Source organism: Pygocentrus nattereri, chromosome 21 (assembly GCF_015220715.1).
Source record: "Pygocentrus nattereri isolate fPygNat1 chromosome 21, fPygNat1.pri, whole genome shotgun sequence".
NCBI lineage: Eukaryota > Metazoa > Chordata > Actinopteri > Characiformes > Serrasalmidae > Pygocentrus > Pygocentrus nattereri.
Window position 1 is genome coordinate 16,907,702 of NC_051231.1, and position 14,500 is coordinate 16,922,201.

At 36.7% G+C, this 14,500-nt stretch overlaps 2 protein-coding genes across 2 annotated transcripts in view; one reads left to right on the top strand and one right to left on the bottom strand.

The window, feature by feature from the left end:
* The window catches only part of efcc1 (EF-hand and coiled-coil domain containing 1), a 55,531-nt gene extending 50,983 nt beyond the window's left edge, over nucleotides 1–4,548 (top strand). The window contains exon 8 of the mRNA XM_017692836.2: nucleotides 416–4,548. Coding sequence (XP_017548325.1) covers nucleotides 416–552 — 137 coding nt within the window. The 3' untranslated portion in view covers nucleotides 553–4,548. The remainder of the gene's footprint in view (nucleotides 1–415) is intronic.
* Nucleotides 4,549–4,558: 10 nt separating this feature from the next.
* On the bottom strand, nucleotides 4,559–14,402 carry map1lc3a (microtubule-associated protein 1 light chain 3 alpha). Its single transcript, XM_017692837.2, has 4 exons — nucleotides 14,234–14,402; nucleotides 11,851–11,906; nucleotides 10,661–10,767; nucleotides 4,559–6,969 (listed from the first exon to the last, which is right to left on the bottom strand). The coding sequence occupies exons 1-4, from the start codon at nucleotides 14,271–14,273 to the stop codon at nucleotides 6,807–6,809; spliced, it is 366 nt and encodes a 121-aa protein (XP_017548326.1). The 5' UTR covers nucleotides 14,274–14,402; the 3' UTR covers nucleotides 4,559–6,806.
* Between the last annotated feature and the right edge of the window lie 98 nt (nucleotides 14,403–14,500).

Genomic DNA, 14,500 nt, shown 5'->3' on the forward strand with positions numbered 1-14,500 from the left:
ATGAGTCGTACTGAAGAGCTCAGGGATGGCACTGTCACAGGATGCCACCTTTGCCACAAGCCAGTTTGTGAAGTTTCTGCCCTGCTAGAGCTGCCTCGGTTGACTGTAAGTGCTATTATTGTGAAATGGAAGTGTCTAGAGCAACAATAGCTCAGCAGTGAAATGGTAGATGGCTCAAACACAGAGTGAGGCCACTGAGTGCTGAAGCACATAATGTGTAAAAATCACTCAATCACTCAGGACTTGCTGCCATTACAGAAAAATGACAAGGCTCAAACAGCATTCTATTGAATATGTTATTGCAACCTGTAAACATTTGTATCAAAAACATGCAAAAGTGTCTTTAAACTTTGTAGCTGTAAACAAAAGCATCTGACTTAATTCCTAATGTGTCTGTTTTTCCCCCCACACACAGGGAAGGCTCATATTCTGGAGGTGCTGAATGCTCTTTGTCATGAACTGGCTGCCTGTGAGATTCTCTCAGCAAGTGCCACGTTAGAGAAAGCCCAGAGTCACCAATCCCTCACCAACTCACTCCTGATCTCCTGTTGAGCAATACTGCCACCTGCTGGCTAAATGGTGCTCTTTACCAGTGATGCAGACTTGCACTAGGACCTCCTTGAGCCTTGTTGCTAACAGCAAATGAAAGTGAACAACTACCATTTAGCACTATGCAAATCATATCATGCTAACTGGTAGTCAAGTCCACATTAGCTTAGCACTTCACTTCTCAGCGCTGACAAGTGCTCGAGTCGAGGCTTTAATAACTTGTCTATATTTCTGTGTCATGTTTGTCTATTAAGAGATTAGATTCATGAAGACAGTTTTCATGAAGCCAATGCTGGGAAAATGATTGCTATTGGACTTCAAGGAACCCTCCAGCTCTTTCCAACCTAATCTCTGTCTGCTGCATCTGTATTAAAGGGCCCATATCATTCTTGCTTATATTTAATCTTTTTCTTTGAGACCCACTTAATGTTTGCGAGGTTTTATATACCGAAAACCATTCTAATTCATTTTTACGTAAATATTTTAGATCTTTATCCCTTAGAATTAAACAGGCTGTTTTTTGTTACTGTCCCTTTAAGACCGATATATGTAAATGACCTCTGTTTTGATTGGCTGCCCTGTATTGTGCCTTATTCAAAAAGAAGTCCAGACATAAACACCCCTTATGACTTGTGTATTGTGATCGGGCAGAGCGAAACTGCTGTTGGCTGAATAGGTAGTTATGTGTAAATGAGTTGTCTTCTGTGACATCACAAAAACAAATTAATTTAAAACTGGCTTTCTTCCCATGTATGGACTGAGGAGTCATTGTTAGTTAATTAACAAAAGTAATTTTGTTTTTAAAAAATACTTTTTTCATGATATGGATCCTTTAAATTGTAATTTATTTAAGAATAATTTCAGCACATTTCCCTGCTCTTATTAAAAGACTGAAAACCTCTTTGTCTTGAAACTCGCTTATATTAGAAGTTGTGGGCAGTTGCTGAAATTTGTGACTAAGTATGTGTAGTACATGAGGCAAATTTAAAACTGCAACTTTTCCACTGCAACAAAACAGGTGTTAATATGGACAGACAAAGAATATGTCATACAAAAATGAGGGGAAAAAAGTTTGTTCTCTTCTAAATACAGGAACATTTCATCCAAATTGTTGTTCCTGCTAACTGACCATACAGTACTGACGCAGCAGACAAAGATTAGACTGGAAAAAATAAACAAAAACGCTGGAGTATTCCATTAAGGACAGAATCATAGGCTTCTGCGCCATCTCAGCGCTAACTGGTACTGACTCATCTCAGTTTGTAATCAAATGTTTATATTTCTGTGTCGTGTTTGTCTTCTCACTGTCTGAGAAAGGACTAGGAAGGAGTTAGGAGTATAGCCAGATGAGTCAAGATTGTCTGGCTGGAGAATTTTCTTTGCTTTTATAAAATGAGAATTTCCATAGATAAACACTGATAATGTTTTCAAAGTGTTGTTACAGCAGTCTGTAGTGCAGTTATTGGAGCAGAAGATCCATGCATTTTAGAACAAGCTTTTTGATTGAGGCACCATACAAAGAACAGAGGTCATTTACTGTGTACTGTGCAAAAATCAGAGACCTTCCTTTATTCTTGATTTAACACTCACTAAGTACAAGTTCTTTGCACTTGCCTATCTCCAGGAGATATTTGTCTAGCCATTAGATATAAGATGGGGCAAAGTCAAAGGAAAAAAAAAGTCAGTGAGTTTTCAGAACTGGAGATAAAAGATCTAGAGAATATCAGACCCCTAACAACCATGCAAGACCTGGTAGACCACCAAGTGATGAACATGTTCATCTTTGAGAGGAGAAAATCAAGCTCTGCACTTGCCTCAAATTTGAAATAATCCATCTTTCTGTCCATCCTTCTATTCTATTCTGCAACTCAAAGAAAGAAGCTGCTGGTGTTCCCAGAGCAATAGACTGGCCAACCCAGAGAGGCCTCAACATCACTGAATATGTTTGGCATTATTTGGATCGTGAGAAGCAGAAAGTGCAACCAGCTTTCTAAGACTGAACTTTAGAGGAGTGGAAATCCTTGCAGATTTCTTTAAACAACTGAAACTGTCCTGAATAGAATTGAAGCTGTAATAAAGACAAAGTGTGGACACTCTTATTACTTAAAAACCAAATATATTTATCTGTTGAGGCTAAATGAATGAGAATGTGTAGCTTTCAATGAAATATGTTTTCAGCATATTGTATGGATGCTGAAAAATTAATACCTTGTACTTAATGACTGTTTTGACTGGAAATTTCCCAAATGAAGGGTAGTCTCTGTTTCTGATGACAGTCTTAAAGGCACGCTAACAAAATCTGTTTAATTCTAAGGGACAAAGAGAGTCCGTAACATGCAAAACAGCTTTTGTTAACCAAAAGACACAAGTGTTATAAGTGAACTTTAAAATTGAACATGGGCCCTTTAAGTTATCCGGCTGACGGAGGAATCCAGCTTTGTAAAATGCCGCTAAGTATTTGCAAATCCATTTTATCAGTGTGTTAGATAAAGCTTTAGTTGTGTTACGGAACCCATGCTACCATTACTCAGTGCTTAGGCTTGTATATATTGGTGCTGTGCTGGGATTAAGTGACATAAACTATAGTTGTCAGTAAGAAATCTCTCAGGTAGTCTTATGTGCAGCTCAGTCGATCATTTTGATTGATGACGATTTATGGAGGTCATGTGACAATTCTGAGTACATCTCCTCCTAAGGATATAAGAACACGAAAACAGATCTAGCCATTGTCAAGTTAAGCATATGTATGTTTTGTTCTATATACATTTTATATTTTAGCTTTGAAATTACTTTTAGCACTTGTTTTTTTAAGATGATAGCTCCATTTTAGTCTTCTTGTGGGTGATGGTGGTATGTCAGTATTTTGGGGGAATGAAAATGACACAATGTAACCCTTGGGGTAAATCTGAAACTACAGCCTGACCGATATAAACAGTTGGCTAAAAACGCTGACTTTGGAGTTGTTAATATTTGGCTCCCTTGTGGCACAACTGTCCAAAGCAGAGGTCTTAAACTACTGGCCACAGCTTCATACACAAAAGTCATGTTTACAATTTGTCCTTAAATTGAGCCAGAGAATTTGTGATTTTTTTGCTTTTTCTGTCCCTAAATATTATAATTTAGCTGTAACTGTTATTCTAATGTATACCAATAGTTAGTTAAATCTGCCTTTGTGGATTCATCCATATCATAATCAGTGGATACAGTGTATCAGATGAATCCACTGAGAATTGTCCTCCTTTACCAAACTTGTGTTCAGCAGGCATGCCAATGCTATCACAATAACAGTCCTATATAATTCTGCTGTTAAACGTACATTTACCTGAGTTAAAGGATCACCAAAATATGATATGCTACATATTTACATTAGTACTACTACTAATACTATTTTTATTTGTTGTAGTAGTAGTAGATCTGGACAGCAGAATTGCTAATAAACATTGACCAGGCCTTGCTTAAATGAGTATATATGTTATGCAGTTCAATTTAAATTTATTAAATAATAAACATTTTACAGTTACATTTCATACTATGAAAAAAAGATACTCTTCCACTGCATTCTTTCATTTGGGCCTCCCACTTGGAGAAGATGACCTTCATTTGGGCCTCCCACTTGGAGAAGATGACCTGGCTACTGGCCCCTCCAGGTATTTAGAGTTTGAGACCCCTCGTCTCAAGTGTCACAACCTTTGGGAGATGGCGATGTCACATCCCAGTGATGGCAAAAAAACAACACAATTTTCAGTGTACTGCCAGTTACCAACATTGGACAACATGGCCAACCAATATATTAGTTGGGCTCTTACCAGAATATTCTGTTCTTGTTTTTTTGTCTATTTTTGCTTGTTGTACTGTGTGCAGGTTAAAGGATTCTGCCCACCTCTTTACTTCTTAATGACCTTTTCACCCCCAGAATATGACCTTCTGACTGCAAGCAGGACAAATAAATGTCATGAATACCTTTGATACATTCTTGCCTAATAAAGAACACAAACAGCACACCTGGAGCTAATCATATGATGGTTTATACACACATTTCAAACATACACATACATACATACATATTTATTTCAGGTTTTCTGTATCTTTTTTTCTTTTTTTGGTTCGAAAACATCTAAAAAGACTTTATGCGTTAAATAAAGTTGAAATTATTAACAAATCTATAGCATAAAATCAATATATAAAAAAAGTCTGAGAAAAACATGCAAAGGTATTGTAGTGCATTATAAACCCTTCATTGAAGTTTTGGACAGAAGGCAAACACATCGGATAGTGATAGAAAGGAAAGAAGCCAGATATAAAACAGAATACAAATTATGTGCTAGAGTTCTACATTTAAACAGAGTTCATCTTAGCTGTTTTGTTTTGTTTGTGCAAAAGAAGCATATTTATTTTTACTTATTAGAGTACGCCAAAAGAAACCTCACTTACCACCCATTTAGTGTTGCGTTTCTCTGGCCCATATACAGTACAGAATGCTGTTTCACTGGAGGCGCACATATGCACAGAGGCCACATTCATACTCCCACAGTTTAGACTTGACCGCTAGAGTTGTATTTGTAAACGTACCCAATCCTACAGAACCTGATGGCAGTAAAAAGGACTAAAATAGGTATGCAAAACCCATATTTAGCCCAAGTGAAAACACAAGACCTAAATGGTGTTAGATACATCTACAAATGATCCTTTACCTCCACTATTATCTCATGATTACCATTAAAGGAATCATTTAGCAAGAAATCATATTTACCAAATTAATCCCCAAATAATGCAATCAATCATTTGTGTCTGAAGTTTGCTTTTTTAGTTCTGCACTGCAGCTATGAGGTTAATGTAATTAACAAGTAATGGAAGCTTATACTTTACCAATTAACATTGTGCAAACTGCATACTTAACAAAAACCACATGAAGTGGTTTTGGATAGTAGAAAAAGGGCTATATTCATATTGTAGACATTGTGGCCTCTGGTTCTCATCACCACCACTGAAAAGAAACTTGAAGCATTTAATGGCTGTGAAAGCTCCCTCACAAACGCCTTTACTTGTAATTGTTACAGATATATTGAGTTATAGACATTATGACCTCTGGTTTCGATTTCCACCACTGTAAAGAAAATCTGTTGCTGCAATACTTAATTTCATATTAAAACACCAAGTGTTAACTATGTTCACACGCAGAAATTTAGAAAAACTGGTGGAATTTATATGAAGGTGTTCTCAAACAGACTTGCTTATGTGGTTTCTGACACTGTATGACATTTGTTTGCTACATTAGCCATGTAGCTCCACTGCAAAGCTAAAATATTAGACACTGATTTGGGGTAAGGGGGGAAATGTGCAAAGTAGATTACAACCATCACTCTAATTCTAGAGGCTCACTGACTTGCTAATAAAGTGAATGTATAGATGATTAAACTGAGCCTACATGTATCATGTATCAGCCTACTGAGCCTACATGTATCACATCTACATGTTCCCCAGGTTTTATAAGCTGTCAAACACAGTTTGAGCATATGTATAGTGTGGCATTTTTCAGGTTTATTCAGGTTTTTCACTCTGAAGTTTGAGTGTATGTGTAGTGCGGCATTTTTCAGGTTTTTCACTCTGAAGTTGGTTTCGAGGGCCTTTCTCTTTCTTACATGGCCAGAAAACCATGCACAGATACTACTGAAGCTTATATGCATGAATGTGATGGGGCCTACATTTTTGCTTATGTCTTCCTTTGAAGAAAGATTTTAAAATCTAACTCCAGCGTCAGAAATTATTAGTTTTTGATGGATTACTATAAGCAAGAGCAGAAAAATGCAACAATGCCTAGACTACAGATTATCCATTAAACAAAAAAAAGGAATAACAGACACTAACCTATTTACAGTGACAGGAAAAGTGTTGCTAATTATTTTACACACCGGTCCTAATAAAAGCAATAACATTCAAGAACATAAAAACAAACAGGGCCAGAGCACAAAGTAAAAACAGCCCCTTACGTATACCCAGGCTTATGTTACTAAGTGGAACGAGCGTGTCGGGTCAATTAAAAAGGTCAAAGGGGTCAGACTAGCAGGTACAGTAGTGCTGTCATATGCACGCTCGGGTTGCAATGAGACACTATGATGGTAGTGTTAGTTTGGAGATGGCAAGAGAGAAGCTAGATTTTAGAGAGAGAAACACAGAGACGTGTACTTTTAGCTTGAGCCTGTTCTCTGGCTTCTCTCGGCTTCCTCCCGCAGATTAATCCTGGGGGCCAGGATTAAAGCTTAGCAGCCAAAAGTCTCCTGCGAGGCGTAGACCATGTAGAGGAAGCCATCTTCATCCCGCTCCTGCTCGTAGATCTCAGAGATGGGGGTGGACACGCTAACCATGCTGTGCTGATTGACGAGCAGGAAGAAGGCCTGTGTTGGGTTCAGCTGCAGGCGACGCCTGCAGGCCACACAAAAAAGAGAATGCAATAATTAACCATTTGAAAAATACTGATTGAACTGTCTCTAAGGCACTTCTCAACATAACTGGTTTGACTATGACGGTGGCAGTACATTAGTTAGAATTATTAGGCTGGCTTTATAAAAAACCTACATGAAACTAAACTTCATTTGTTGCATAACATCCTGCAACTCATTCAAAACTTAATCTGCAACAGTTGCAAGCATCTCAACTTCCTGGAGCAACTTTACAAAAACAGCCAATCAATATGGTAGTAACACCACATGATTATGCTGAACGGCTGATGTCACCAGATTAGTGGACAAGAAAATAAAGCAGTCAGGGAGAGCCAGACGAAGTTCATCTGTATTGAACTTGTGCTTCTAGGATGGGATGAGCAAGACATCAAGTAGGCCAATGTTTCGCAACCCAGTCCTCGGGGCATCCCACAACCGTCCACATTTTTGCTCCAACACTGGGATGAAAGAAAAATGTGAACTGCCTGTGCAGACTGTGTTGAGAAACACTGAAGTAGGCTATAACCATAATGGCTGTTTAAACATAAACACATCAAGATAAAAAACACTCAAATATATAGCAATTAGACAAATATATAGGTGGGGGGTGGAGGGGGAGGAATGTCAATAGCAACTGAAAAAAGCACAATAACAAATGTTACAATATGTAAATTACACACCACAAATGACTTCATTGCAAGAACGATATGTTCACTTTGTTTCACAAAAAATAAGTAAGTAGTTTGAATTTTTAAAATTGTTTCATGTAACTGCCAAGTTTGAAATTATGCTCAACATATTAGAAAAAAAAATTATAAACATGAAATTTGATTGGTACAAAATTCATGGTCCACTTTGTATTAAAGGTGTTTCCCCCCACCCCACCCCACCCCACCCCAACATGTTAAATTCAGCACATAAATAGAAATTGTGCACTAAAATGTAAAGAAAATGCCTTTTTTGAGTGTGTTCCCTGTAGAAGGTGTTTTAATTTTAGGTAACAGCTACTAATGTTGTAGATTTTCAAAAATCAACAAGACATGTCATTTTACCAGGGGTGTTCAAACTTTTACATATGACCATATAAGATGAATCTAATTTCTGAAGAACTATTTCACTGAGTAGGATCTTAATCTCATAAACATCTCCAGAGCTCTGAACCTACACACACAAAGTAAGCTATTCTAACCAGTTAGAGGATAGGCACATATGGAATGTAGTCCCTCCAGAAAGCATACAGTGTTAAGGTATTTTAGGATTGTGTTGTGGCATTCAAGACGTGATGAAGTGTCACAATTATAACCTATACGGCACACAGGAATTCTTAGTATAAGCCCAGCCTGCAGACTTAAACTAACATTCAGTCGTGTTGCACAACTTTTCTGAGAAACTGCTTTCTTTTGCAAACCCAAAGATAAGAGGACGTGTTGCGACTAGTTTGTCAAATAAAACCAGTCAAATAAAGCATGCATTAGGACTGTGTATACACAGCTGATGTCCCAAAGGGATCACCTTCCAGTTCACACAGATAAAGTGTTCGGGGGGAAGGTTGCTAATAATACCAAGCGTAGTATCAAAATGCTCGATGCCAAGAAGATACTATTGCAAAAATCAGAAAACCAAGTTTCAACTGGATTGTACATAGAAATATTCAAAGTATTATTAAATACTAATTCAGTTGTTAATACATAAACCTTTTTTATAGTGCTGGTCTAAATGTAAAGTTGGTAATGGAAAATAGTGACGAATCCAACAACATATGTTTACTTTGTGGAAAATTACATGTCAAATTACATAACAATGTGAATAAAGTGAACTTTTTATAAATTATGTAACATTAGCTGTAACTGTCCACTAAATATTCTTAGATCTAGCTGTATTTACACCTCAGTCAAATTAAGGCAAATAAATAAAGTGTTATCTGATTTATTAATAAGCTCAATAGACATGTCCAGCAATGTTGAGCTGTGATTAGGAAACAGCCTGACCAGCCACTCACAAATGTCGGGCAAATGTCACTTGCAGTTAGGTCATTTGATCAGGAGGACTGTGAAATATTCTGAGAGCTAGGCTAAAGCGTGCTAATCCAATCCTCAGAAAAAGTTGTGTTTTTTTTCCTGCTAAAATCTTTCATGGAAGCCATCAAAAAACTGAATGCTATATGATAGGAAGTAACTAGCTTCCAATGATAGCAGAGCTAATTTTAGAGATGGAAAGTTTAAAAGCGTTCGCAGTCCCCTGAGGACGACAGGGTCAGCAGCAGCTCTAAATCTCTGGCACATGCTATGCCACCCAATACATAAACACGCACCAGAGCAGTAAACAAACTAACCAGAGTTAAACTGCAGACAAGAAGAACATGCACCTCATTTTACAGATGGACTCATCTTTGGTAGCTTGCTTTTATTAATTTACCTTTTTAATGTAATTGCAATGCTTTTGATAAATTACCAAATTTTACTCATTTTACTCTATTATTTTCTTATTATTAGACATATTTTGTTTTTTAAGACAGTTGTGATAACATTTTCTCCCTATTTGAATCAATTTAAAGTTAAATCACTTTACAATGTATAATTACACATATCCACACACACTTTTAGGATCAAACTGCTAACAAAAGGCTTGAAATTCAGGAAACAGAATTTATTGACTGATCTGGGCAGGATTTTTCAGTAACTTGAACTTAAATTGGGGATGTCCCTAAGCCTGAACAGTATTACCTCCTCTTCTATTAGACAGGCTTGATAACAAAGAATGTTGAAATTTTATGTGAATTATTTCTCACTTGTAGCTCATTAAGACAAAGAGTAATTCTGTGGAAAGTGCAGATTATAAATTACAGTGCAATTAGCATGTTTGTATGTAGAAGAATAAATACATTATTGTTATTTACTATTATTTAAATTGGATTAAAAATATTGGTGTTTATGCAAAAAACGCTACATTTGTGCCACATTTATCATTTTTTGGACAGCAAAACAAACTTGACAATTTAGACTCAAACCTGTCAAAAAATGTAAATCAATGTAAACATAATTCCATATGTAAATATACGTGAAAAGGTGACATGTTCAGAAACCAGTCCCCTGTAGTGGAATCAAGAAGCAGATAATTTTTTTGTGATTTTAACATTCTGGTACACTCCATTATTACAATATAGGGGTAACTGTTGTGGAATTATTCGGTTAATTCAGTTTACTAATAATGCAAGTCTTGTCCAAATATTATGCTATTTTCCATGCATTTCATTTTTGTTAAAAATCTGTTGCTTACCACAGCAAAGTCAAAAAGTCAGTGTGTGTAACCCCAATTCTATTATAGAAGCCATTTTAAAAACCCATGATTAGTATTCTACTGGATCCATAGTGTTTGAACACTGCTGGTTGCCACTTGCTATATAGATGGCCGTGTAGCTCTCATAGCAGTTTAGAGTTGCTGGAAGTAAACACAAATGCTATATATACACACACACACACATACACACACACACACATTATATATATATATATATATATATATACACACACATACACACATACACACACACACACATTTTATATATATATATATATATATATATATATATATATATATATATATATATATATATATATATATATATACACACACACACATACACACACATTGCATTTACTTGACCAAACTCTTACCTGATAATCTTCACCAGTTCGCTCATGTTGACATGATCAGGTACAAGAAACTTCGTCTTGTCCAAAACAGGAAGCTGCTTCTCTCCCTTATATCGCTCAATAATGACCTAAAACCGAACATTTCAGAAAGGGAAAAAATTATATTTTATATATGACCGAAATGGGAGTGGATACTCAATTTATGTATGTACTTATTTCCTTTAATCCAAAAAAAGGGCAGAAAAGACATACAGGCATTTAATTTAGCCGTTAATCCATTTAACCCAACCATCAGTCTCCCTGTTTAAAATTAATGTACTGTTATTAACGTGATCATTAGTTTAGGAACCAGCATATGACTTTACTGCATAAAATCAACCTTTTCGTGGAATGTTCTCAGCTGTACACTTGAGGTAGAACAACACATATCGGCTTGATTTTAGCCACAGAGAGCAGCAAAGTAAATGATTCTTCGGGCCTCCATACATAAGGAATTCCTTTTCCACAGAATATGGTAGCATATAACCTGAGGTAATTTATATGGCTTGTTTATATTTATATTTACAGACATTAATAAACCCTTAACTGACACGGGAACACGCAGTCTGTAACCATGACTGACATGGTGCACTAAAATCACTGAGGAAAACTACTAAAACTGACATTATCCTACCTTCTCATGAAGAGCTAAGCCTATCTGAATAGGGCTGTAGTCTGTCAAGTCAGGCTAGTGCAACAAAAGTGTGCATTTTCTATGACCCTTAGGTAACGTGAGTTTCATTTTACCATTTATAAGATTTAAGCTGTGTCACATCATCAGCACTATGTCACCTTAATATAACCAGGGCTGACTCTACCTAAGCAGCAGCTTAGGGCCCCATGGCCAGCAAGTTTATTACAGTACCAGTAAGTTGTCCAAGATTCTTGAGTGAGGGGAAAAACTGGTAAATCATGTCTCAAAAAATACCTAACAAAACAGCTGTGGTTAACACATTTTAGAACAGTAGTTTACAGCTTTCTCTGTTAAACCAGTTTTAGATACTCAGCCTGTGATTAATGAAAGTGTGAACAGCCAATCACGTAACTGTCAGGGTTAAATGTAATGACTGTCTTGAGACAGTCCCCTGAATCGAGAATGCTGAGAAAGTTATCTTTTAGAAATGCTTCTGTAGGTGTTATACATGTGTTACAAAATTCAGACAGTACCTTACCGGAATTTTATTAGGATGCTGCTCTCGTATCTGCTGCACCTCCTTACAACGATCAGCTAAAAAAAAAAAAAGAAAAAATTTAAATCATCAACAAAGTAAGTAGACAGTAGCTCGCTGGCATTTTACAAAAGCAAACAAAAGACAGCATAACAACCTTCAATTTTCTTTAATGTTTGTTGTAAATGTGAATGTAAACATACAAGGTAATATGAAACACTGCTCTTTCAAAATAACATTTATTTAGGCTCTAATTTTTGATTGTAGTAAACCATAAAACATATGCAATCATGTCAAGGCAGGCACACTGTCACTAAATATTACTTTTTGTTGTAGCTAACAAATTATAATTCACAAGAAATGTGCATTTATTATACCTGGAAAGGAAAGCTGCAGAATTGGAAAAGATCATGATGATTTCCTTGCATTACATACTTGCATGTATTACATCAGTTTAGAAGTCAGAAGTCTAACTGGGCCTAATTCTTAAGTGAACAGCGTTGCCTGCCTCTTCCTTCACTACATTATATCAGTGTGTCACCAGCCAGTGCCTATTTAAGGTCATTAATCTTATTTAAGCTGCCCTGCACCTCTGTCACAGCTGGATAGCCTTATGCCTAGAATTACAATGTTCCTGCTAACAGCAAATTCAGCACAATGCACAAATCTTGCAGACTGCAAGCTACACAGACTATGCAATTGGCCTTTTAGACTCCTCCCTCCACAAACTCACTCCCCTGTATGGAATATGGGAGAGATCGAGTTACAGCTTAATTACCCAACAAGTGTACCACACCATAACCATCAGCTGCTGCTTGAACCTCCATAACTCTTAAATTCATACCATCACAGATGAAAGCTGAGCTATCCATAACAATAAACCCTGTTAGATGACTCACATTACCCACATTTGGCAGACACATGCACTATTCCCTCTATAAAAGTGTTGAAATAATTGTGCTTACTCTCTATACAGTTAACTAGATAGGATGAAATGAGCTGCTTACTTCCTATACAGGCAACTAGGCAGGGCTTACTTTTTATATAGAGAACTAAATAGGTCATGAATTAAAGGCACTTACTCCCTAAGTAGTGAACTAGATAGGGCATGAAATAATGGTGTCCACTCTATATAGTGACCTAGCTATGACAAGAAAGAAAAGTGTTTACTCCCTAAATGGTGAACTAGGCGGTGTATTAAGTAAAAGTGTTTACTCTCCACATAGAGACCTAGATACATCATGAAAGAAAGGCGTTAACGTTAACTCCATAAATAGTGCGCTATATGTCAAAACTAAGGTCAATTTGGGATTTAGCCTTAAGTAACCAGCTGTTTAATATTAATTTATGCTTTTTTCTAAGATGAAAGCCAGGAGGTTTAACTTATCACGAAGGGAAACATCCCAACACCAAAACATCCCAATAATATAATTTTAATAGCACACTAAAATACAACTATACACAGTGTCATGGCTAAGCTAAGCTATGCTAAAAGCCTTCCATTTCTAGAAACTGAGGCCTCAACGGACTGATTAACGTTACTAAAATGACATCTAACGTTACAGATACTAAAACTAAAGAGATTTAGATTAAAAAATAAATACAGATAACCAGTTAGTTTGTTCACTTGCTGTAGATGTCAGATAAGACAGCTGGGTAATAATGCCAATATCTAGCTAGCTAGCGTTAGTTTGTTAAAAGCTAAGCTAACGGCTCTATTATCATATTTTCGTCAACGGTGCTAGCTATTAACTTCAATAACTTTATTCTTGATTTCTGTCACTATAAGACCCACATTTACGATTTCTTTAAGGTACTTCTGTGTATTTTCGTACTTCTGTAATGCTAAAACATCGACATTTCTCTGTGTGTTTATAGAAAAACGGCCACTCAGGAATTGGGAGTCCACAAGTGCAAAGGGAAAACACTGCTATCGTCAGTTAAAATACGTATCGTCTAGTTTGGATTGGTAACGTTGATATCATGTAGCATCTCATTTTAACTTCCATTATTACTGGTGAATAATTAATGTGGGGAATGAAATGCAACTTCTATTTGAATAACCAAAGTAAAGCAGCTCTTTCTGACGGGACCATAAGGGGACGAGGTCTAAATTATAGGGACTCCATTTTAGACAAAAACAATTTTAGTACGTAAACAATGAGCGCTCTTGAAACTTCAGACGTTATTGTGTGTTTTTCAGGTTACTCAGTGTTGGCACCATTAACACACGTTTTACATTTAGATTCGTGGCTGGCAAAACTTGTTACTTTTCAGTCTAAAGTTTACATTGTTAGTACGGTCAGCAGGAGCCGTAAAAAGCAACCTGATAGCTAACACTGCTAAAGCTAATAAAGCTGCTCTACCGGCTTGTGTCTGAACTTACCGAATGTCCGTCGTTGTTTAAAAGGTCTATCGGAAGGCATATCTGTAGTTTGAAAGAATCAAAGGCAGATCTTGCAGTTTTATTCTTCCTTGTTTTTGCTGTACTGATCCTCAGCAGCGACTCTGAGCCAGAGGCGATAAAAACATGCGCAGGACGTCACAGACTTTTAAAGGGAAACATCGCACTACTGTTGTTTTTGTTCAGCGCGTGGCAAAATAAAAGGCTCGGTGTCAAAATAAAAACACGTACTTATACACACACACAAAA